The sequence below is a fragment of the Dipodomys merriami genome, unplaced genomic scaffold (assembly GCF_024711535.1).
Source record: "Dipodomys merriami isolate MVZ:Mamm:240054 unplaced genomic scaffold, mDipMer1.0.p SCAF_11, whole genome shotgun sequence".
Taxonomy (NCBI): domain Eukaryota; kingdom Metazoa; phylum Chordata; class Mammalia; order Rodentia; family Heteromyidae; genus Dipodomys; species Dipodomys merriami.
In genome coordinates, this window is record NW_027202382.1 from 119,712 (window position 1) to 143,217 (window position 23,506).

At 34.1% G+C, this 23,506-nt stretch overlaps 1 protein-coding gene across 7 annotated transcripts in view; it reads left to right on the plus strand.

Moving 5' to 3' along the window:
* Positions 1–23,506, plus strand: part of Ccdc171 (coiled-coil domain containing 171) — a 316,277-nt gene that overhangs the window by 106,775 nt on the left and 185,996 nt on the right. For all 7 annotated transcript variants that reach the window (XM_070007659.1, XM_070007650.1, XM_070007684.1 and 4 more), the window contains 5 exons: positions 9,291–9,397; positions 11,122–11,211; positions 12,260–12,460; positions 15,489–15,656; positions 17,418–17,606. In XM_070007659.1, the coding sequence (XP_069863760.1) occupies positions 9,291–9,397; positions 11,122–11,211; positions 12,260–12,460; positions 15,489–15,656; positions 17,418–17,606 (755 nt within the window). The remainder of the gene's footprint in view (positions 1–9,290; positions 9,398–11,121; positions 11,212–12,259; positions 12,461–15,488; positions 15,657–17,417; positions 17,607–23,506) is intronic.

Here is a 23,506-nt window from a genome sequence, read left to right on the forward strand (position 1 = left end):
TCCTCTAAATTCCTCTGGTATTTGTCATTATTACATCCCCTTTTGCATCTGTTAATTTTATTAATTCAGATATTCTCTCCTTTGTTAATTTGGTTAAGTGATTGTCAATCTTAATTATCTTTTTGAAGAATCAACTTTATTTAATCAATTCTTTGTATTGATCTTTTAGTATGTATTTCATTAATTTCTGTTATGATCTTAATTTTTGTTCTTCTGCATTTATGTTTGAATTGTACTTGTTTTTCTAAGAAGTTGATATGTATCATCAGGTCACTTATTTGAGAATTCTATAAGTTTAATATAGGAACTGATAGCTACAAACTTTTATTTTGCTTTTCTGTGTCCCAAAAGTTCTCATAGGTTTTAGTTTTCATTTTTATTTGATCTAGGAGTATTTTTGTTTCCCCATATCTTTGTTAACTTAGAAATCATTCAAAAGTGATAGTTCATTCTCAATGTGTTTGACTATAGTGTCTCATGTTGACTTCTAGTATTCTTCTTTTATAGTCTATTAAAATGCAATAAGTTATTTCAGTTTTCTTGGGTAGTTAAGACTTTTTTTTCTTTTTGTCCATCATGGGGGCTGAACTCTGGGCTTGGGCACTGTCCCTCAGCTCTTTAGCTCAAGGCTAGTGCCCTACCACTTGAGCCACAGTGCCACTTCTGGCTTTTTTTCTGCTTATGTGGTGCTGAGGAATTGAATCCAAGGCCTCATGCATGTGAGGCAAGCACTGTACCACTGAGCTAACTTCCCAGCCCCTAAGACTTTTTTGTATCTGTCCACGAGCTTGAACTCAGAGTCAAGGTGCTGTGCTTGAACTTCTTTACTCAAGCTAGTGCTCTACCACTTGAGCCACTCCTCCACTTCTGGCTTTTTATTTTTTGTGGTTAATTGGAGATCAGAGTCTCACAGACTTTCCTGCTGAAGCTGGCTTTGAACCATGATCCTCAGATTTCAGCCTCTTGAAGAGCTAGGATTACAAGTGTAAGCAACTGGCACCGTCTTGTGTCCTAAAATATGATGTATTTTAGAGAAAGATTTATGAGCTTCTGAGAAAAATATATACTCTCAAGTTGGTGGATGGAATATTCTGTAGATGTTAAGTCCATTTCATTTCTTTCTTTTTTTTTTTTTTTGGGTCTGGTTGTGGGGCCTGAACTCTGGGCCTGGGTACCGTCCCTCAGCTCCTCAGCTCAAGGCTAGCGCTTTACCACTTGAGCTCCAGTGCCACTTCCAGCTTTTTTCTTTTTGCTTCTGTGGTGCTGAGGAATTGAACCCAGGGCCTCATGCATGCAAGGCAAGCGCTCTACCACTGAGCCACCTTCCCAGCCCCAGTCCATTTCATTTCTAAATCTGAAGTTCTCTTTAATTTTTCACATAGATAATCTACATGTTGACAATAATGTGGTATTGAAGTTACCCACTATTACTGTGTTGGAGTCTATGTGTAGTTTTATGTCCAATAGTATTACTTTTCATGAAAATTTTCATGAAATGCACAATATTCATTGTGTATGTTTAAAATTGTTATATCTAGCCAGGCGCCAGTGGCTTGCACCTGTAATCCTAGCTACTCAGGAGGCTGAGATAATGAGTATCACGGTTCAAAGCCAGCCCGGGCAGGAAAGTCCGTGAGACTCTTAACTCCAATAAACCACTAGAAAACCGGAAGTGGAGCTGTGGCTCAAGTGGTGGAGCGCTGGCCTTGAGCTGAAGAGCTGAGGGACAGCACCCAAGCCCAGAGTTCAAGCCCCACGACTGACCAAAAAAAAAAAAAAAAGTTATATCTACTTGATGCGTTTTTTCTCTTTATCAGTATGAAGTAACTTTCTTTGTCCTTTTGTGGTTTGACATCTATTTTGTTATATGTAAATGTGCCTACCTTACTTCTGCTTGCTTTCAGGCTTCCTTTGATTAGAACATCTCATCTTTTTCCATTTCTTCATGTTAAGCCTGTGTTTTACTTTGCCACAAATACATTTCTTGTAGGTAACAAACGTTGTGCCTTTTTTGGGAGCAGTGGGGTGGGAGATTGAACTTGCTGTTCAGGCATTCTATTGCTCAACCATGCCTCCATGTCTTTTTAGCACTAGCTAGTTTTGAGGTAGAGTCTTACTTCCTCTCTAGGCACATTTCTGGACTGTGGGATCTGCCTTGTGTAGGCTTCCGGTTAGAGTTGGGATGTCAGATGTGTGTTACAACACCCAGCTTCTCTCCACTGAGAAGGAACTTTTCTGCTTGGGCTGTCCTTGGATAATCCTCCCAATCCCAGCCTGCCTTGCAGCTGGGATAACACATTGGAATTGCTGTGTCCAGCTGCAGGTGAAAAATGGTCTTTGTGTATGTTGTAGGTTTCAAATCATGATCCTCTGGATTTTAGCCTCTCAGATAGCTAGGATTTACAAGTATTAGACACTGGTGTGCTGGGCTGCATCTCAATTTTTTAAAAAACTAGTTGACTTCCATGTGTAGTTGGAGAATTGAGACCATTAATATTGTTATTACTGAAGTGCAGTTAGTAATTCCTGTGATTATTTTTTGATGTGCTTTCCATTTCTTTCTCCATCCTTATTTGTTCATTACTTGTCTAGTAAGACTTATCTTTTTCCTCTGTTTCATAGCTGTGTTTGTCTACTTTTGTGTATGGGATTTCTTTAATTATCTATTGCTGGCTTAGTGGTAATGAATTTTTTAGTTTTTCTTTATCATAGAATATTTTTATAATTTTATTCCTTTTTTAATTTTAAAGGAAGTTTTGTTGGATACAGTACTCTAGACTCACAGTTATTTCCTTGAAATATTTCATTGTATAATCTCCTTGCTTCCAGTTTCTGCTGAGAAATCTTTTTTTGATGTTTTTTTTGTATGTGACTTGGTATTTCTCTCTTGTAGCTTTCAATATTATTTCTTTGTTGTATATACATAATGTTTAAACTATAATATGCCTTTGGGAGTGTTTTTTTCTGGTCCAATTCATTCACTTGGTGTCCTAAAAAGCTCATGTATCTGAATGACTGTCTCTTTCTTACAATTTGTGGTATTTATTTTTGCTATTATTACATTTATTTTGCTATCATTACATTTATTTTCTGTGCTTTTAGTTTGAAGTGTTTCTCTTTATGTCTGTTCTTCACAGGTTTGGTCCTTGAGGTCTTACTATTTTTTTTGGGGGGGGGGTCCGGTTGTGGGGCCTGAACTCTGGGCCTGGGCGCTGTCCCTCAGCTCTTCAGCTCAAGGCTAGCACTCTACCTCTTGAGCCACAATACCACTTCCGGCTTTTTTCTTTTTGCTTATGTGGTGCTTAGGAATTGAACCCAGGACCTCATGCATGCAAGGCAAGCGCTCTACTACTGAGCCACCTTCCCAACCCAGGTCTTACTATTTTTGTACTTAACTTTTTTTCTCATTATCTTCATATTCTAATTTATCAACCTTGTTTTGAGCTCTGATACTCTGTTTTAAACTAGATCCAGTCTACTAATGAAGCTTTTAGCTGAATTTTAAAAATTTTTACTTACTATTTACTGAATTACAATTTAACTTTTTTGGGACTTCTATTTTTTCAATTGAGTTCTTCATATTTATATCATTCCCTGAATTTTCTTCCTCATTTTGTCCAGGTGCTTATTTGTTGTCTATTAGAATTTACCCAGATGTTTATTCATGTGCTCTTTAATTTTATTATCATTCTAATAAAATGTAGTCGAATTTTTCTGCTATTCCATTTTACATTGTTTCTTATTTTTAGGTCCCAGAGTGACTGTCTCAGATAGTAGGTTCCTTCTGAAGATGGTGCCCAGCTATAGTTGTCTGATATATGTTGAGTGAGAAAATGGATTTCTTCTCTAATGGTAGTTCATTATGCAGGAGGAGTTACTGTTGTGCTAAATCTTTGCAGTGTGTTTAAAACTTTTGAAAACTGGGCTAGGACTACTAATTTCTTGATGTGGGTACCTTTCTTACCTTATGATTATAGCTTTGGCTATATTCCATTGGTGGTTTTTGTGTTTCCTCATTAAACATTTTTTTTAACTTGTTTTACTATTTCTTTCATAATTCCTCTCTTTCTGTCTTATGAGCCAAATCACCTTATGTCATCATGGTCCTAACTAAACTTTGAAATCTTAGTGGTTTTACTTTACAGAATAATTAACATTGTGTAATAAGTTCAGAAATATGTTAACATATATGGTTTACTAACTTTTATTAATTAAAATATGGCTTTTGAAGTTGGGTGCTAGTGTCTCATGCCTGTAATCCTAGCTATTCAGGAGGCTGAGATCTGAGAATCGGGGTTCACAGCCAGCCTGGGCAGGAAAGTCTGTGAGACTCTTATTTCCAATTAACCACCAGTAAACCAGAAGTGGCACTGTGGCTCAAGTAGTAGTGCCTTGAGCTGAACAGCTCAGTAACAGGGCTCAGGCCCAGAGTTCAAGCCCTATGACTGGCAAAAAAATACAGCTTTTGCAGGGCTTTGACTTTGCCTTTCTAAGGAATTTTATTATTTGAGTTTGAGTTCTCCCTTGAATCTATCATATTTCAGTTAATACATTTGTAAATACTTGCGTACAACCCAACATTGTTTACCTATAGGTTTATAGATTAACTTTAACTTTCACATATGTGGGAAAACATGCAACTTTTCTCTCTCTAGGCCTGACTTACATAATTTTTCCAAGTCTTTCCATTTCTTTACAATGTTACAATACCATTGTTTTTAATGGATGAGTAAAAGTCCACTGTGTATATAAAACCACATTTTCTTGATCCATTTGTTCATTGAAGGGCAGTTGAGCTGATTTCATACCTTGACTATGATGAATAATGCTGTAATGAACATGGTTATGCTGGGGGCTTTCCTGTATTCTAGTTTGTGATCTTTTGGATATACCCAGGAATGACATTGCAGTGGGTGGGATGGGGCCAAGGGGAGAGCTATAGACAAATGAAGAGGAGAAGGGGAGGGATAATACAGCCAATTTTGTATTTTCTACAAAATTAAGAAAAGTAAGGAAAAGGATGGTTGGAAGGGATAGGTGTGAATATTGAAAGGGATTGATCAAGACATTGATCAAGAAACATTGCATTCATAATTGCTTTGTTAAATGACAACTCCTTTGTACAACCACTTAAAGATAATAACAAAAAAATACAGATTTTACTAATAGGGGGTTAAACTCATGAAAAAATAAGTTAAGAAAGATTACAAGTAAACTGAAAATAGGATAATAGGCTTAAAGTTTGTGAGAGACTATGTATGGCGAGGACACTGAAATCAGATTTGTGATTTGAATGGCAGAATATAGAAGGAGAATACAGTTATGTAAAGGAAAAGAGTAAAAAATTATTATAAGTGTAAAGGAAAAACACAATGTTAGCTGGGCACCAATGGCTTATACCTGTAATCCTAGCTACTCACAAAGCTGAGATCCTAGGATGTGGTTTGAAGCAAGCCTGGGCAGAAAAGTCCCTAAGACTCTTTATATCTAATAAACTACTCAGAAAAAGCTGGAAGTAGTGCTGTGGCTCAAATGGTAAAACACTAGCTTGAGCACAAAGAGGCTCAGGGATGACACCCAGGCCCTGAGTTCAAACCCCAGGACCAGCCAAAAAACAAAGAAAAAACTCCATAAAAAATGTTACCTAAAAGAAGAACAAAAGTCTTTCACCAAGAAAAAAAATCTCATTTTTCTTTAAAAGAGATGAGAATTACATTAATATTAATAGTTAAGAAATTTTTTGTATTTATTGCTATTGTGGAAAGGAGCTAAGGAAGTAAGATCTAGAGAAGAAAGTTGGAGGTTTAGAGAAATATGATTAACCATGGCATGGGTGGGTAAGTTAGATTTAAAGCAAAGTTAGTAGTCTATTCCTGCTCTGAAAGAGAGTTGCTGAAGAATCTATAAAAGACTTCCTTCTTGGCCTTCAACACTAGACTTGTGGCCACTCTTCATGAATGAAGTAATTGGAAGGAAAACTGGATGAAGACTGGAAATAATTAAGACAGATGGAACCGGTCTGAACTGTGGATATAGTGAATATATTAGCTAGAATTTATCAGAACGTCTATATTTATCTGCCATTTCCTATAATCATAATTTTTAGAAGATTATAGTTGTTACCTTGTTTCTTTTTTTTTTTTTTTTTTTTGTTGGTCGTGGGGCTTGAACTCTGGGCTTGGGCACTATCCCTCAGCTCTTCAGCTCAAGGCGAATGCTCTACTGCTTGAGCTACAAGGCCATTCCGGTTTTCTAGTGGTTTATTGGAGATAAGAGTCTCACAGACTTTCCTGACTGGGCTGGCTTTGAACCGTGATCCTCAGATCTCAGCCTCCTAAATAGCTAGGATTACAGGCTGGAGACACCGGTGCCTGGCTATTTTGTTTCTTTTTAATTTTTATTCTAATTTTTTTTTTTTTTTGGGGGTCTGGTCGTGGGGCCTGAACTCTGGGCCTGGGCGCTGTCCCTCAGCTCTTCAGCTCAAGGCTAGCGTTCTACCACTTGAGCCACAGCCCCACTTCCGGCTTTTTTTTGCTTATGTGGTGCTGAGGAATCGAACCCAGGGCCTCAGGCATGCAAGGCAAGCACTCTACCACTGAGCCATCTTTCCAGCCCCTTTTATTCTAATTTTTATTTTGGCCAGCTGTGACTTGGAACTCTAAAACCAACCATATTAGAAGAGTGTATATTGTGAGACATTCTAGTTTAGCAAAATTTGTGTAGTATCACCATTGCAGTCTCTTTATCAATTTTTCATCTATGCCTTTTAAAACCATTTCATTTCCAAATAAATAATAGGAAAATTATGTTTCTGATTAACATGAAGTAGCTATTCCTTATTCAATTGATGACATAAAAACTCTTTTCAAAGCATCAGTGGAGAGCCCTCTATCCATTTGTTGATGTTCATTTTTCTTTTAACTAAGTCATGCTTCCCTTTGAATTTCTTATAACTTAAAAACTGAGTTACATTGTCATTAAAATTTTTTTTAGACATGATCTTACAATGTAGCCCATGTTGATCTTGAATTTATGATACTCCTGCCTTGTACTTCTCAGTGCTAGGATTATAGGTATGCTATCACAACCAGATGTTAACTATTATCAAGACATCTTAATATTCAATAAAGACTAAAACAAAATTAAAGAATATTTGGATATAAATATAGATATATTACAGGAGAAATTCTTATATCTATTTAGTCCTTTTCCTCTTGACCACATGGTCATACATTATGTTTATAACTTGCTTATTTCATTACATATACTATATTCACTCTGAGCAAAGATTTTTGGTTGGATATGGGTCTATCCTTGGTGAGGTACTTTAAACTTTTATGCCAAAAATTTTTTACCATTAAATACACTCCTTATGTAGAGTTGAAATTATTATTATTATTATTATTATTTTTGTCGGTCATGGGGCTTGAACTCTGGGCCTGGGCGTTGTCTCTCAGCTCTTCAACTCAAGGCGAGCGCTCTACCACTTGAGCTACAGCGCCACTTCCTGTAGAGTTGAAATTATTTATTAATGATTTTTTATTATGATGCAAAAACATAGAATATAACATTAATCAATTTAACCATTTTAAGTTTACAATTCAGTAGTATTAAGTATATTCACATTATTGTGACCCATATCTGCATAACTCTTTCATCTTGTATATATGAAATTCTATACTAATTCAATGACTTTGAACTACCATTCTCAGATCCCAGCCTCCTGAATAGTTAGAATTACAGGCGTGAGCTACTGGTGACTGGAGACTGGCATATATATATATATATATATATATATATATATATATATATATATTAGATTGTAAACTGTACTTGGATAGAGTGCACTGATGCTCATCTGCATGTTTAATGTCTTAAGATGAGTAAATAGTAGGAAAACAATAAACAGTAGAATAGTTGAATGAATAAATAACAGAATATTAAAAAATTATCTTTGTTAAAATGTTTCTTGTATATTAAAATATTTAGATTATAAAACAGAAACAATAGAAGGAAACAATATTTTTATAAATTTTAAAACTAAATTTTATACTTTTAACACGAGCAATAAAATAAAATAGTTATTTTTCATTTTGTATAAAAACTCAGTTTTTGGTTATTTTTGAATAATATTTTGAATTATATTTGACCATATGGCCTTGACTATCTGAACAAATTGAATTTACAACCCAACTAAGTTAAATAAACTAAAATAGTAAAGTAGTTTGAGGGCATAATATGCAAATACTCCTTATTTTTACAACAAATATCAGCCTCAGGGTTTTAGGTGAAACATGATTTATGTTCATAATAGCAGATTTATTATTTTACATTGTAACCTGAGAACTTTAAATATTAAAACATTTATTAAGAAAGTAGAAAATTACATACTTGAGGATTAAGAAATTATTATGTAATATGACCATATAAGATGGTGCTATGCAAAATGAACCCCAAGATAGGGGCACAAGAGGTTTTTTCTTTGTCCCTGTTGTTTTTAATGTACTATGTGATATACATTTTTTTTTTGTTTCTTTTGTGTGTTCTTCCCCCATGTTATATCCCCTGTTGTCACTGTATTTGATTCTGGTGCCCTTCATCTTTTATACACATTTTTCTAATTTGGGGAGGGGAAGGGAAATAACAAAATGCTGAAACAAGGATATAGGTTGACCCATTGTAACAATGAAACGTACAAGACACTCTGTTGAAAACGAACTTTACACTGGTGGGGGGGTGTGAGGGAGGAGTTGGGGAGGTGAGATATGGATAGTAGGGAAAAAACAAAGGGGTAACAATGTTGGATAGGAAATGTACTCATTACCTTATTCAGGTAACTGTAACCCTTCTGTACAGTATCTTTACAATTAAAAAAAAGAAAAAGAAATTATTATGTAATATATTATAAAAGGCCTGATTGATCAGAAATACAAGGACCAGAGTAAGCATATATAATACAAACAATGTTAGTATAGATTATTCTTATAAGTATTGGATAACAGGAATGTATGAAAGCTGATGTTACTTAGGAGATATGGAATAAAAAGAGATGAATCTTGATAAGGTAGTAAGTAGCAATAAATTTGAACTTTATATACTATGAACTTTAATTTTGCTACTTATTTAATACTTGATACATAGCAGGTATACTTCTGAGAATAAAATTCTGTTCAATATTTCATAATGTCTTCTCAACTCTATCTCACTGTAATATCTCTATTGCTGTTTCCTAAGGTTTTGTGCCTATATGACTTTAAGGATATACGTTTTCATCCTATATTTTTCTCTAGGCATTCACAAGGACAAAGATAAACCTCCCAGCTTCTCAGTTGTCCTTGAGACTTTGAGGCGTACCTTGACAGATTACCAGAACAAGCTGGAAGATGCATCTAATGAGGTAACACTTGCACTGTTTGGCTCCACACATTCAGCCTTCGGGCGGTACCAGTATGCATCCCTTGCTTGTTTCAAAGGTCAAAAAGATTGTGAATGTTGAACTGACAGCTTCACAGATACAAAAAATAAGAAATTGTCTGTCACTGTTCTTTCTTTAAGTATGGCCTTACAGTAGTGTCTCACAGTAGTGTCTCACGTCTTTGTAACTCTACAGGCATACTATTATTTTTAAAGTTAAAGTGACTCTGATACTTATTGATCTTCATATTTTATGTTTTATTTTAATAGAAGGTGGTGTAAGTCACTAAATATATGCTGTATTTAAATGTTAATATACTTTATGAGGTGAAATAGCTAGTGGAAATTTAGGTTTAGTCTGTCTTTTAGTTTAAGAATTGTACAAACCAAAGTCCTAATAAAAAAATAATTTAGTTTTCATTCTCTAAGGGGAGTAAAATGTTGTTGGAACTTTTAAAAAACAAATATCTGTTTGATGTAGTCAAGAAGCTTTTTAGTTTGCTGATTGAGAAAGCTCATGCTTATATTTATCATCTCATTTGTATTGTTTAATGTGTGAGTTAATAATTTTCTTGGGTATTAAAATGTTTTATAATTCATGCTTTAAAAATTAAAGAGTTTGTCTAGTCACATTTTGTCAAATTAGCATATGAAGTAATTACATTAAACACAATTAGTAGGCAAAACAAAAGTGTTTAGCTAAAGATAAGAAACAAGCAGTTTTAGTGTTTATCTTTCTTTTTTATAAACTGAAGGCCGTAAAATCATTATATTGGTTAAGGCTTATTTTAGTTAGCTAAGCTGAACAAAGAAGGAAAAGTGAGTCTTCTTAAAAATAAGCTTTAAGTGTTCAAAAAGCAAAGAAGAAAGTGACCATTGAAATAATTAAATTTCTATGAAGACAAATACTGCTAAGTCTTTCCCAGTGAGACAAGATAACCTGTATTGTTAGTAGTTATGAAACTCTTCTGAGGCCTAGGCCTCGAAGCTGCAGGGTAACTAGGAACATATTACCCACAGCGAATTGTTATTTGGGAGGATGAATGTCACATGATCTTCAGCACAGTTGAAAAGTCGACTCAGCAGGCTTTGGCTTAGTAATGTGCTTTGTTGTGAACTAGTGCCAGAGACAGCAGTGAGGAGACCAAGGGGGTGGCTGCAAAGAAAGCAAAAAGAGCAGTCTGACAGAAAGAAGAATGAACTGTCAAAGAAAATAAATCACAAGTGGTGCAGGACCAACTGATGACCTGCCACAAGCTTTCCCAGCAGGACTGCATGTGACTGACCCCAAAGTTGTCATATGGAGTGAGATACCAGTGAATACCCTCATGATGTATAGAAAAACAATCTTCTGCTCTGTTCTTTTTTTCTTTCCTTTAGATGCCACTGTTTTTGGCATTTTAGTCCAGTAGGATTTTAAGAATAAAGTTACATTTGTTTACAGTTAAGAATAAAATCCTTTCAGACATCTAGTAAAAATACAATAATAACATAGCTGACATTTTAAGGTTGAATGCTTTCTTTTCTTTTTAGCCATGTGAGCTTGTGACAGATTCTACACAGATTTAATCAAAAGAAGTATTGTTGATAGTATTTTTAACTGCTACTGAAATATTTGTATATAGGTGGTAAAAAGCATTATGCGATTAATTGTTGAGTTGCCTATACTTGAAATATATAAAAAGTTACTTACTTTTCTTTGTGTAGCTTAACCATATAAACGCTGCTAAGGAAAAGACATCTAATGAACTTGATTCTACCAAACAGAAGATTGAGTCTCACACTAAAAATATAAAGGTATTACAATTTAAAATAACTTCTGTATTAAGAAGTAAATATAGTTTTTGAGGAACTATTTTATAGGTACTTGAAGATATGTCTTAATAGTTTTTAAAAATAAAAGTATATTTGGATACACTTTTGTGTTGCTAATTAAAGTAACAATTTTATTTTCATTAAAAAAGTTTTAGGCTGGGATGTAGCTCAGTGGCAAAGCACGTGCCTAGCAAGTGCAACATCCTAGGTTTGATCCCCAGTACTAAAAAAGAAAAGACAAACAAAAAAAAATACAGTTAAAAAAAAGAAGCTTTGGCTACAGGAAAAATGTATTCTCTAACAAAATTATAATATCACAGATGCAAAAATGCTGTGAGATCTAATTTTCTTCTTTAGATATATATTAAACATATTTTATATGAACATATCTGTATTTGGAGTCAGTTTTTTTTAGTTTAGGGAAGAACCATTGTTAATACCACAGCTAGCTAATGTCCAGGAAAATTTTTCTGTATGATTTTATATATTACATCTTTGGAATTTTTCATATTTTGTTCAGTATTGTTATAATTTCATTTTATTGGTGCATATTGAGTTTGTCATAAACATACTTGAATAGAACTTGTTAAGTTTAAGGAACAAAATTGTTCTGCAGAGCTTTATGCCATGTATTTGAGATTTCTGTTACTATTTGAAGTACTATCAGAAGGTAAGTGTTCTTATGTTAAATGTAAAGAGATTGACTTTAAAAATGTTATTGAAAGTTTCTAACCATCAAGTTACATTTTTATAATGAACTGAAAGATAAACTCCCTTTAGTGAACTTTTTTGGAATAAGACATCTTACTAATGCTTTATGTACAATTTTGAGCATATTTTCTCATTTTTGAGAAAAACATAATATTTAGAACATTCAGTAAAGTACCTTAATGTTTAGCATTATATGCAAATACTTGATTCTTCTGCATTCAGGCTTTGAAAATTTTCATTATATATTTTTGGCATTTTGTTCCAGTAGGATTTTAAGAATAAAGATATCGAGTGTCTCTCTATTTGGTGTCTCTGACAGGAACTTCAAGATAAACTGACTGAAGTCCATAAAGAGCTAAGTCATTTACGTACTAAATGTGGAGACCGAGAAGCTTTAATAACCACTTTAAAATTGGAGCTACAAAATGTGCTGCACTGTTGGGAGAATGAAAAGTCACGAGCAGCCCAATGTGAAGGTGAACTGCAGAAACTTTCCCAGGCTTTCCACCAGGACACTGAGGTATTACCTGAGACAGATGGCTAAGAAAGACCTTTTACTCATCTCAGTTTTATGTATCAAATGGTTATTTTTACTTGTCTATGTGTTAATTATAAAAGTTCTGTGCTGAGTATTTTGAAATCTTCATGGCAGCTGCAAAATCAGTTATTCCATTATGCATAGGTCACCCTGGTTAGTGAGAAGAGTAACATGGCTTGGTTCTTCTATCAGTTAGACCATCAAATGCCTGCTATATTTCTAACAGTCCTTTCAAGGTTTTCTCTGTTTGAAAGTGACAGAATTATTTCTTATTTCTATAATTTTGTTTGGTATGGTGGAGAGAAAAAAAAAACAGACTTGGACTTGAATCCTGGTAATTTCTGTTTACAAACTGTCTGGCTATGGACAAACCACACAGCTTAGTCATTTTTACATCTCAGATTTTTTATTTGTAAAATAAGAATAAAAAATCTGCTTTAATAATACATCTCTTTGGTTTCTAATTATAGAATATTAATAAAAATTTAGAAAAAAGTTTCAGAAAATTATAACTATGTTCTGGAGAGTTATCAAATTTTATTTACTAATAACTTTACAAAATACGTCAATAACAAAAAGAGAGAATTTTAATATTTTGAATGAGTACATGTGAATGGCATTATTGCTTTATAGTTTCTTTTGCACATGGGACATAGAGCTAGTATAGCTGATGGAACTGTTTTATCTCAAGTTGTCTTGCATATTGAACTCATTACTGTAACAAATATGAACATGAATGCCAAGAGAGTAAAAAGGAAACATTCTTTCCACTCTTCTTACAGTCTGGGTTTTAAATTGTGTGCATATGAAAGGGTTGGAATTTTTCTACACATCAGATAATGATTAAAGTAAAGGAAACGAGAAGCCTGACTGTACTGTAAAGTCAGCATGTCTACAGCATTGTGGTTGGGTTCAACATGTGTGAATTGATTTTGGACTTGTGATGCCTCTTTCATGCCAAATGGATCATTATCCTGCTTGAGTTTTCACAGCCCACTCAAAAAGGACAAAATAGCAACACAATTAATTATCCTTGAGGATTAACTTCCTTGATGATGAACATGATCACATGGAAAAAATGATCACATGATCACATGGAGGAGCAAGATTGTAATGCCTGAATATTGTATTTTAGTAGTTATATTTAATAAGATTTTTGTATGTCTGAACCCAGTTAAAAATGCAAAACAATCTTTACCTGCACAGTACATATTTCTCAACTAAAGCTTGAAATTATGGCTGCATGTGAAAGTTTTGAGTTTTGTATCTGAGCATTGATGTCTCATGCCTTTAATCCTTATCTGTTTGTGAGGTTGAGAATGGGAGGATTGTGAATTGAAACTAGCCCAGGATAAAAAGATCTAGACATTCTGTTTACATGGAGGCAAACTGGATGCATTGGCATGGGCCTGTGATCGCAGTGAGAATAAGAGGCCTAAAAGTAGGCAGATCAGGCACATGCCTGTTCAGGAAATGAAACTCTCCTAAAAAAATAACCAGTGACAAATGGTAAAGGACTGGAGGTGTGGCTAAGTAGTATGCCAGTCTAGCAAGTATGAGGTCCTGAGTTCAAACCACAATACTGCCAAAAATGTGTGTGTGTGTGTGTGTGAGATTAAATTTTTGTTTTTGGAAAAAAGTGAAGTAGCATATAAGGTGAATTATGTACATAATATATATATATATATAAATAAACAAGAAAACTATCCTTATAATGTCTAATTACCAACTTTTGCCTATGCTATATATTTTTTGAATGTAGAAGAATTTCTTTTTTTCTTCCTCATTTTTGTCCTTTGAAAAGTTTTTTACTCCTGATATGTTAAGATATCTTGAAAGAGTTTGTTTTATCCACAGAAAATATTCATTTTTGCAGCTTCACAATTGCTTTGTCCTTGAGTTCTGTGCTTTGGGACTGTAAATGAAATACCTTATAAATGAAGTAATTTGATATTATATTAGGTAAGTCTTATGAGTTCAAGATAAGATAGCTTTATAATGATTTCTAGGGAATAGGAGATCTTTTTAGGCCATTCAACAATATAGTTCTAAAGATATTTAAAAACATTTTCAATTGCATGTTTTTGAAAATATATCTTGAGTAGCTATTCAGTTCTGTTTAAAACCAGGTGCTTTGTAGTATGTAAACAGTTTCAGTTGCTTAGTTTGTCAAATACTATGTAAACTTGTTAGTGGGGAAAACAAATGAGCTTTTCTTTCCTATCTTTTATACCACTGTCTGCTTTGCCTAAGGGACTTGGGATAGCTTTCCTGTAGAAATCTCTGAAGTAGACAGAAAGCTAAGTAGTTGTGAACAATAAAGTACAGATGTTGATATAACTTGTTCTTCATAAGTGTTAAATAACACTCTTTTTAAAGATATATTTTATGAACCCGGGCGCCAGTGGCTCACACCTGTAATCCTAGCTACTCAGGTAGCTGAGATCTGAGGATTGCAGTTCAAAGCCAGTCGGGGCAGGAAACTCCATGAGACTCTAATCTCCAATAAACCACTAGAAAACTGAAAGTGACACTGTGGCCTGGAGCTGAAGAGCTGAGGGCAGTGTCCAGGCCAAGAGTTCAAGCTCCATGACCAACCAAAAATATGTTAATCCATTTAATAAAATGTAAATATAACATTATAGAATTACCATATTCACTTCCAGTTCGAAGGTCTTAGAAACTTGTAGTCTATATACCTTGTGTGTAGAGCTTGGGAAGTGAAGACCCAAGCAGGAGCTTGCTCAGATCACATCCTCAGCAGCAGCAGTACTATGTCAGATTCCTGGTTTTCTGGCTTCTAATCAGGATTTGGTTTTGAATACTAAGTACAGACAATTCCCAGGATTATTTTTAATGATTGCTTTAGAGCATTGGAGAAGAAGGTCATCTGAATGTCAATACCTGAAAATTGATTATTTTGATTTCTGTTTGGTTTTAATAATAAATTCTTCACGATATGTTTTGTATTTCAAAACAAAGCGTTTATCTTTTTTTTTTTTTCTTGCAGGAGAAGCTAACCTTCCTTCATACCTTATATCAGCACTTGGTAGCAGGCTGTGTGCTCATAAAACAACCAGAAGGCATACTGGATAAATTCTCTTGGTCTGAGCTTTGTGCAGTCTTGCAGGAGAATGTTGATGCTCTCATTGCAGACCTCAACAGGGCTAATGAGAAGGTAACTGTCCTCAGGCACCAGATACCTCTATTAAATTCAGTGACATTTGTCCACATCACAGTATCATTAAGAGGGGCTGACATTCATCTTATTTCAAAAAGAATTTGGGTGTTAATAATTCAGTACCATTAATTATAGCTTGTCTACAACTCAGTTTGATGCCATTGCTGTGGGCATGTAAATGTGACTGAAGTCTGTATGAAGTCTCTAAGCTCTACTTTCTGTGCAGGACATGCTAATACTACTAGCCAGTATTAGCCACAGGGACCTAATTAAAAGAAAATAAATTAATCTTACTGATGAAGCAATTCAAAGAACTTAGTCATTTACATTAATAAACCAACTCTTTATGTTAGTATAAAATAGAAACAAGATACAGTTATTCAAAAACATTATATTAAAAAAACCTTTGCTTAGGAAACAAGAAGTGATATTTTAAAAATTACTTAGGAAAATTTAAATTATGTTTTGAACCTGTTTTTTCCCCAAATGCAAAAACTGTATATGAGAAAATGAAGCTACTTCATGCTAAAGAATGTGAGGTATGCATTTTGTAGAACAAAATATCAGTTTTTTATGGTTAATTTACCATTTACAAGCTTAGCAATTCAGTCTTTTCTAAAAAAGAAAAAAATATTTAGATATAGAAAACAAAAATGGATTAGCAAATCAGCATAGGTCACTATTAAAGATATTGTTTCTTGTCTTGATCTGTTGATCTGGTCAGAATTATGTTTGTGTGGTCTAGTTTCCAGATCTTAGTTACAATGATCTCAGCACTTAAGGGATAAGAAGAAAAAAATTATTTTGTAAGTTCTTTAAAATATACATACAGTTTCTGTTGGAGGCTAAGTAAATGAAAAGGGTGAATATGGTTGAAGTAATTTATACATATGTATAAAAGTAAAACAATGAAATTATTTTAAGAAGTGGGGGACAAGTAGGAGAGAATGAAATTGATAAGGAGACATTATGTGCCTGTATGGAAATGTCATAATGAAACACCTTTGCACAGTCAAGATACTATTAAAGGTGCTTTACTAATAAAACAACCTAATTTGAGGGTAAGATTTTATGTTGCTGAGCATTTTTCATTGGTCCTATTGACAAACCCAACCATAGGCACTGAGAAGTAGGGCTGAGAAATGAAGGAATAAACTGTGAGAAACACAGATGTTGTTTGTAATGGTCAAAGTGTGGATAATGGCTCTAAAATTACTGATAGTTAAAATGAGGATGTTTTAACCTTCTGAAATGATGGTATGTTTTAAATAGTTTCTCATAGTTTTAAAATGTCACACATTTTGGAGGTTAAGGATTTTCTTTTTGTTGTTAAATGAAAACAATGACAGGAATATTCTGCCTAATTAAGCATATATAAATATGTAAAGTATTTGTACATTTGTAAATCTCATTTAAATATAACCTTTTCCATTAAGGTATCTGAATAGCTTGGGCTTTGTTTCCAGAAGTTAAGACTCTCTTAATTATCTTAGTAAAATTGATTATAGAATGAACCATTTTGTTAGAAAGAAACCAATCAAATTTGTTGTTTAAATATATAAATGGAACTTTCTGCTAAAATATGATAATATACCTTACTAATTCCTACTTCCTAATTTATTCACATTTTAATTTAAAATTTTATATGATTTAAAGGAATAACATGTAGTAGGGATTTTGGTTGTTTTTTGAAAGGAGGTGATGCAAACAAGTGATTTATTAGAAGCATCTTATTCTTCACTTCATTTCTCCTTATAGATAAACCACCTAGAATATATCTGCAAAAACAAGTCTGACACAATGAGAGAGCTTCAACAAACCCAGGAAGATACCTTTAACAAAGTGGCAGAACAGATCAAAGCCCAAGAGAGCTGCTGGCATAAACAAAAGAAGGAACTGGAACTGCAGTATTCTGAACTTCTCCTGGAAGTTCAGAAGAGGGCACAGGTATGCTACTCGATAAAGAGCTTTAAAAAAATGGGTTCCTCAGCCTAACTCATATCAGAAGGTTTCTTTTTATTTTAATTTCAGATCAGTTTAACACTTTTTGAGACCATCATAAAACTTGTTGTTATGCAAACATGTGTGTGTGTGTGTGTGTGTGTGTGTGTGTGTGTGTGTATTAAGGATTTTTCTTTCACTGAAGTTTGGAAGATGAAATCTGGTTAAAACAGCCTGAGGTACAGTGGTCAATTAAATGCTAAAATTGTATATCTTTTATTTATATTGAAAACAAAAAGTTAAGTGGTTTGGTAAAATATTTTCAGTGTTAGTCTAGGTATTAACTCCATTTATGGAGTTAATTTATGGAGGTTCTCATCTAACATTTGGCATTAAAATTTGTTATACCTATATTTTGAATATAAAATTTCCTCCAGAAGCTCAAGTATTGGATATTTGTATGTGATTGGCAACTCATGGCTTTGGGGAAGTGATTGGAATTCTGTGTGCTTTGCTGACCTAGTGATTGGATTAAACTCTTGATGGAATCATGACAGTATTATTGGAACATTGGTAAGAAAAAGTGGGACTTATTTGGAGGAGTAGGTCACTGGAGGTAGGACTTAGAGAGATTTTTATGTCCTGACTAGCTTCTCTTTACCTGTTTCCTGTCTACCATGAGCTGTTTTGCTCTACATGTCCTACTTCCCTCAGGCCAAGAATGATGGGATTAAGGAACCGTGGAATAAATGCTTTGAAGCAAAACCAAAGTCAGTCCTTCTTCCTTTAAGATGTTTTCTTAGGTATTTTATCAATGTAATGTCCAAAGAAATGAACATACCTACTGACATTATAGGACAGTTCTATTACACACTAATTATGAAATGCATTATATCTTCTATGTTAGATTTGATTGGGTAGTTAACATAACCATATTTTTCTCATACAAATTATCATCATCATTATTTATATTGTTAACTATTTTCCCTATCTTTCAGGAGCAATATAACATTTTTGTTTTGATAAACCTCAAACTTTCAATGTTTAATATTGATTTCTTTTTTTCTTTTTGGTGTAGTATGTGAGAATTCTCTGCCTAAATGTGTGATCATTAAGATTGAATTTTAGTTATTTTTTCTTTTAGTCATTTTGTAGGTTTTATATATAGATCCATGATCAATTTTGGGTTAATTTTTGTAAAGATGTGAACTATGCATTGAGGTCTTTTTGCATATAGATATTAATTATTCTAGTTTTATTGGTTGAAAAGACATGTCCTTTCTATATTGAATTTTCTTTGTACTTTTGTACAAAATCAATTCACAGTGTTTGTATATATGTGTCTATTTCTGAATGTATCTGTTTTTTTCAATAGTCCACTGACTTAATTATTGTAGCTTTTTTAAGTCTTTAAATTAGATAATATGAATCATCCAAATTTTTCATTTTTCTATATGTTTGAATCCATTTTACTATAAATGTACAAGAGGGCATAGCAAATCAATTTTTCATGAGAGCCAGCCATCACAAATGCTAAAGTTTTAGGAGGAACTCTCACTGAAGATTTTCCTGAAAATAATTTATCCACACCCAAAATTTTCATCCATGTTTTTGCAAATTGAAAGTACCATTTTTAATTATTCCTAAAAGTATATTAATATTATATATTGGCATATAGTCTATATACAATGTGCATACTTTGATTTTTCATCAAATATAATTTAATACACTGCAATGACTCATTTTGGGTCTATATTTTGTTACTTATTTTATAATACATATTATAGGACAAATTTTTTTTTTTTTTTTGGGTCCAGTTGTGGGGCCTGAACTCTGGGCCTGGGCGCTGTCCCTCAGCTCTTCAGCTCAAGGCTAGCGCTCTACCACTTGAGCCACAGTGCCACTTCCGGCTTTTTGCTTATGTGGTGCTGAGGAATCGAACCTAGGGCCTCATGCATGCAAGGCAAGCACTCTACCACTGGGCCACCTTCCCAGCCCCAATATAGGACAAATTTTATTTTAGAAAATTTTGTTATCATTAATTCTACACATTTGCCTTCCCTAAAGGCTGCAATGCAAATACAAATACTTTCACTTCACATTTCTTAATAGATTTTCAAAAATTGTCTTGATAAGAATGGAAGATATAAAGTTATTACATAGGATTGTGGAGGATGTTTGGTGTCAGATGGGCAGAACCTTTAGTAGAGGCCATCTGTTAGTAAATTAATGGTTAGTAAAGGGAGCTCAACTAGTAAGAACAATTTTGACATTTGAATTGCATTTTTATTCTTTGCTGGTTCTGGGGCTTAAACTCAGGGCCTGTGGATTCTCTCTCTCTCTCTCTTCCTCTCTCTCTCTCTTTCTTCTTTTCTCTCCTCTCTTCTCCCTCCATTTTCCTCCTTTCCTCCCTCTCCCTCCCTCCCTCCCTTCTTTCCTTCTCTTCCTCTCTTCCTTCCTTTCTCTCTCCCTTTTATTCTCTGTCTCTCTCCTTTCTCCCTTTTATTCTCTGTCTCTCTCTTTGTCTCTCTCTGTCTCTCTCCCTTCCTTCCTTCCTTCTCTTCCTCTCTTCCTTCCTTTCTTTCTTTCCTTCTTTTCTTCTTTTTTTGTTTTTTGGGTCCGGTCGTGGGGCCTGAACTCTGGGCCTGGGCGCTGTCCCTCAGCTCTTCAGCTCGAAGCTAACGCTCCACCACTTGAGCCAAAGCGCCACTTCCGGCTTTTTTCTTTTTGCTTATGTGGTGCTGAGGAATCGAACCCAGGGCCTCATACATGCAAGGCAAGCGCTCTACCACTGAGCCACCTTCCCAGCCCCTTTCTTTCTTTCTTTCTTTCTTTCTTTCTTTCTTTCTTTCTTTCTTTCTTTCTTTCTTTCTTTCTTTCTTTCTTTCTTTCGTTCTTTCGTTCTTTCGTTCTTTCGTTCTTTCGTTCTTCTTGCTTGCTTGCTTTCTCTCTTTCCTCCGCCTCTCTCCTTTCCTTCCTTCCTTCCTTCCTTCCTTCCTTCCTTCCTTCCTTCCTTCCTTCCTTCCTTCCTTCCTTCCTTCCTTCCTCTTTCTCTCCTTTTCCCTCTCTCTCTTTCTGTCTTTCTCTCTCTGTCTCTTTCTTTCTTTCCTCTCTCTTTTTCTCTTTCTCTCTCCATTTCCCGATTTCTCTTTTATTTTCCTTCCTTTTCTCTCTCTTCTTTCTTTCTTTCTTTCTTTCTTTCTTTCTTTCTTTCTTTCTTTCTTTCTTTCTTTCTTTCTCTCTCTCTCTTCTTTCTTTCTTTTCTTTCTCTTTCTCTGTCTTTCTCTTTCTTTCCTCTCTTTCTCTCCCTTTTCCTCTATTTCCCTCTCTTTCTCTCCCTTTCTCTCCTTCCTTCCTTCCTTCCTCCCTCCCTCCCTCCCTCCCCCCTCCCCCTCTTTCTTTTTCTCTTTCTCTCTGCTTCTTTCTCTGTTTCTCTGTCTTTTTCTTTCCTCTCTCACTCTTTTTCTTTCTTTCTTCTCTCTTTCTCTTTCCTTCCTTCCTCCTTCTTTCTTCCTCCTTCCTCCTTCTTCCCTTTCGTTTCTAGGCTAGCATTCTACAAATTGAGCTACAGATTCATGTCTGGCTTTTTAGTGGCTAATTGGAGGTAAGAGTCTTGGAATTTCCTGGGCTGGCTCTTTGAACCATGATCCTAAGATGTCAGCCTTCTGAGTAGCTAGGATAATAGTATGAGCCACTGAAGTCTGGCTTTTGAATTGTTTTTATCTGAAAATAGAGTTACTTATAAAACCTTTCAATTTATATGTGTATATGTATGTATCGTGTATTATGTATGTATGTGTGTGATACTGGACTTAAAACTCAGGGCCTCATGCTTGCTAGGCAAGTGCTCTACCATTTGAATCATACCTGTATATACAAGTTTTAAAATAGCTTAAATGCTATTAAATATATAAAACTTACTGAGATGATAGTTTGATTCTGGTATTATAGCATATTTTAACTTCAGTTGTAGTAAAGTGGCCATGTGATAGAGTAATTGTTGATATTAAATAATTGGAGACATGTTGTAATTGTATGTCATGTGTTCATTTTCCTGAAGTACTACATTATATTCCATTTTTATTTTATTTTATTTATTTATTTATTTATATTCCATTTTAAACTCTGCTTTTGTCATCTTAATACTTATATACTTGTTTCTACTGAAAAAGGTTGAATTAGTGAATGTTGTTTTTAGAAATAAAGGTTTTTCACCATTTGTTAAATAGGGGTAACATTTTTTGTAATATTTATTATGAATACTTTAGCTTATGAGTTCAGAGTGGAGATAAAACTGAAAGAGATTGAGGCTAATTGTAAAATATTGAATTTTATTTTTCTGTTATGGTTTTAAGAGTACATTTGGTTAAAAATTCTGGGTTAGTCATAAAAACATTATTAGATACTGAACATTTTTTTCTTTATAAGTGAAATTCCAAAATATATTTATAGATAAAGTAGAGCTTGTTGATACTGTTGGAGGATAGAGTTCCTTATGATATACATGCTGTCATGAAATGATTCAGAGTTTGATATACTTGTTAATATTCAAAGTTTTTTTTTCTTTTTTTCTGGTCATGGGCCATAAATTCTAGGCTTGAGCACTGTTCCTGAGCTCCTTTTGCTCAAGGCTAGTGCTCTACTACTTTGAATCATAGCTCTACTTCCAGCGTTTTCAGTGACTAATTGAAGATAAGAGTCTCATGGAGTTTCCTGCCCTAGTTGGCTTTGAACCATGATCCTCAGATCTCAGCCTCCTGAGTATTTAGGATTATAGGTTTGAGCCATCAGAGCCTGGCTTCATACACCAAGTTTTTTTTTACTTAAAAAAATTTTATTGTCAAGGTGATGTAGATGGGTTACAGTTACATAAGTAAGGTGTGATTACTTTTCTTGTTTAATTTGTTTGTACACCAAGTTTTAATGGACTGAGTTGTGAGAGGGTACTTCTAATGAAACTTTGGAAAAGTGTTTTTGTTTCCACATAATTACTTTATAATTAAATTTGGTTGTTAATAATGCTATGTTTTGTGGGGATTGAGTGTGTATATATGGCATATATGGCATATATATACAGTGTATACACACACACACATATATAGGTATAATATGTATATAGTGTATATAGGTACATACATATATAAATATATAAATGTATATAAATATATAAATGTATATATATATATATATATATATATATATACCCACCAGATAAAATAGCTAAGATCATATGGTAATTTTATGTTTAAATTTGAGGAACTACAAAGCTATTCTAGAAATGTAACTGGATCAGTTTACATATTCATTAGCAATGAATAATCCACAGTTTCTCCGCCAAATGTCCCTTAATTTTAAGCAGAGAAATATGTGCATTATAGGAGAGACTGGTAATTTGTGTTTGTTACATTTTTCATTACAAACAAGACCACACTAAAGCTACCAGCACGACTATGTTTATTGTAGCATTATTTACCATAGCTAAGATATGGAACTAACCCAGATGCCCCTCAATAGATGAATGGATCAAGAAAATGTGGTATATATACACAATGGAATTCTATGCCTCCATCAGCAAGAATGACATTGCCCCATTTGTTAGGAAATGGAAAGACTTGGAACAAATTATATTAAGTGAAGTAAGCCAGGCCCAAAGAAACAGAGGTCCCATGGTTTTCCTTATTTGCAATAACTAGTATATGTCTGAGTCAAGCAGAAAAGGTCATATAAGTTGATGTTAGGGGAATGAACCCCAAGGTAAGTATTCAAATGGTTTTTTGTTTTTTTTCCTTTCATGCAATTGTTTCTATCATATTTATAAGATGATTTCTATGTTGCTTTGTATGTCCCTCCCCCACAGTATAACCCTTACTTTCACTGTATTTGATGTTGGTATAATTTGTGGAGGG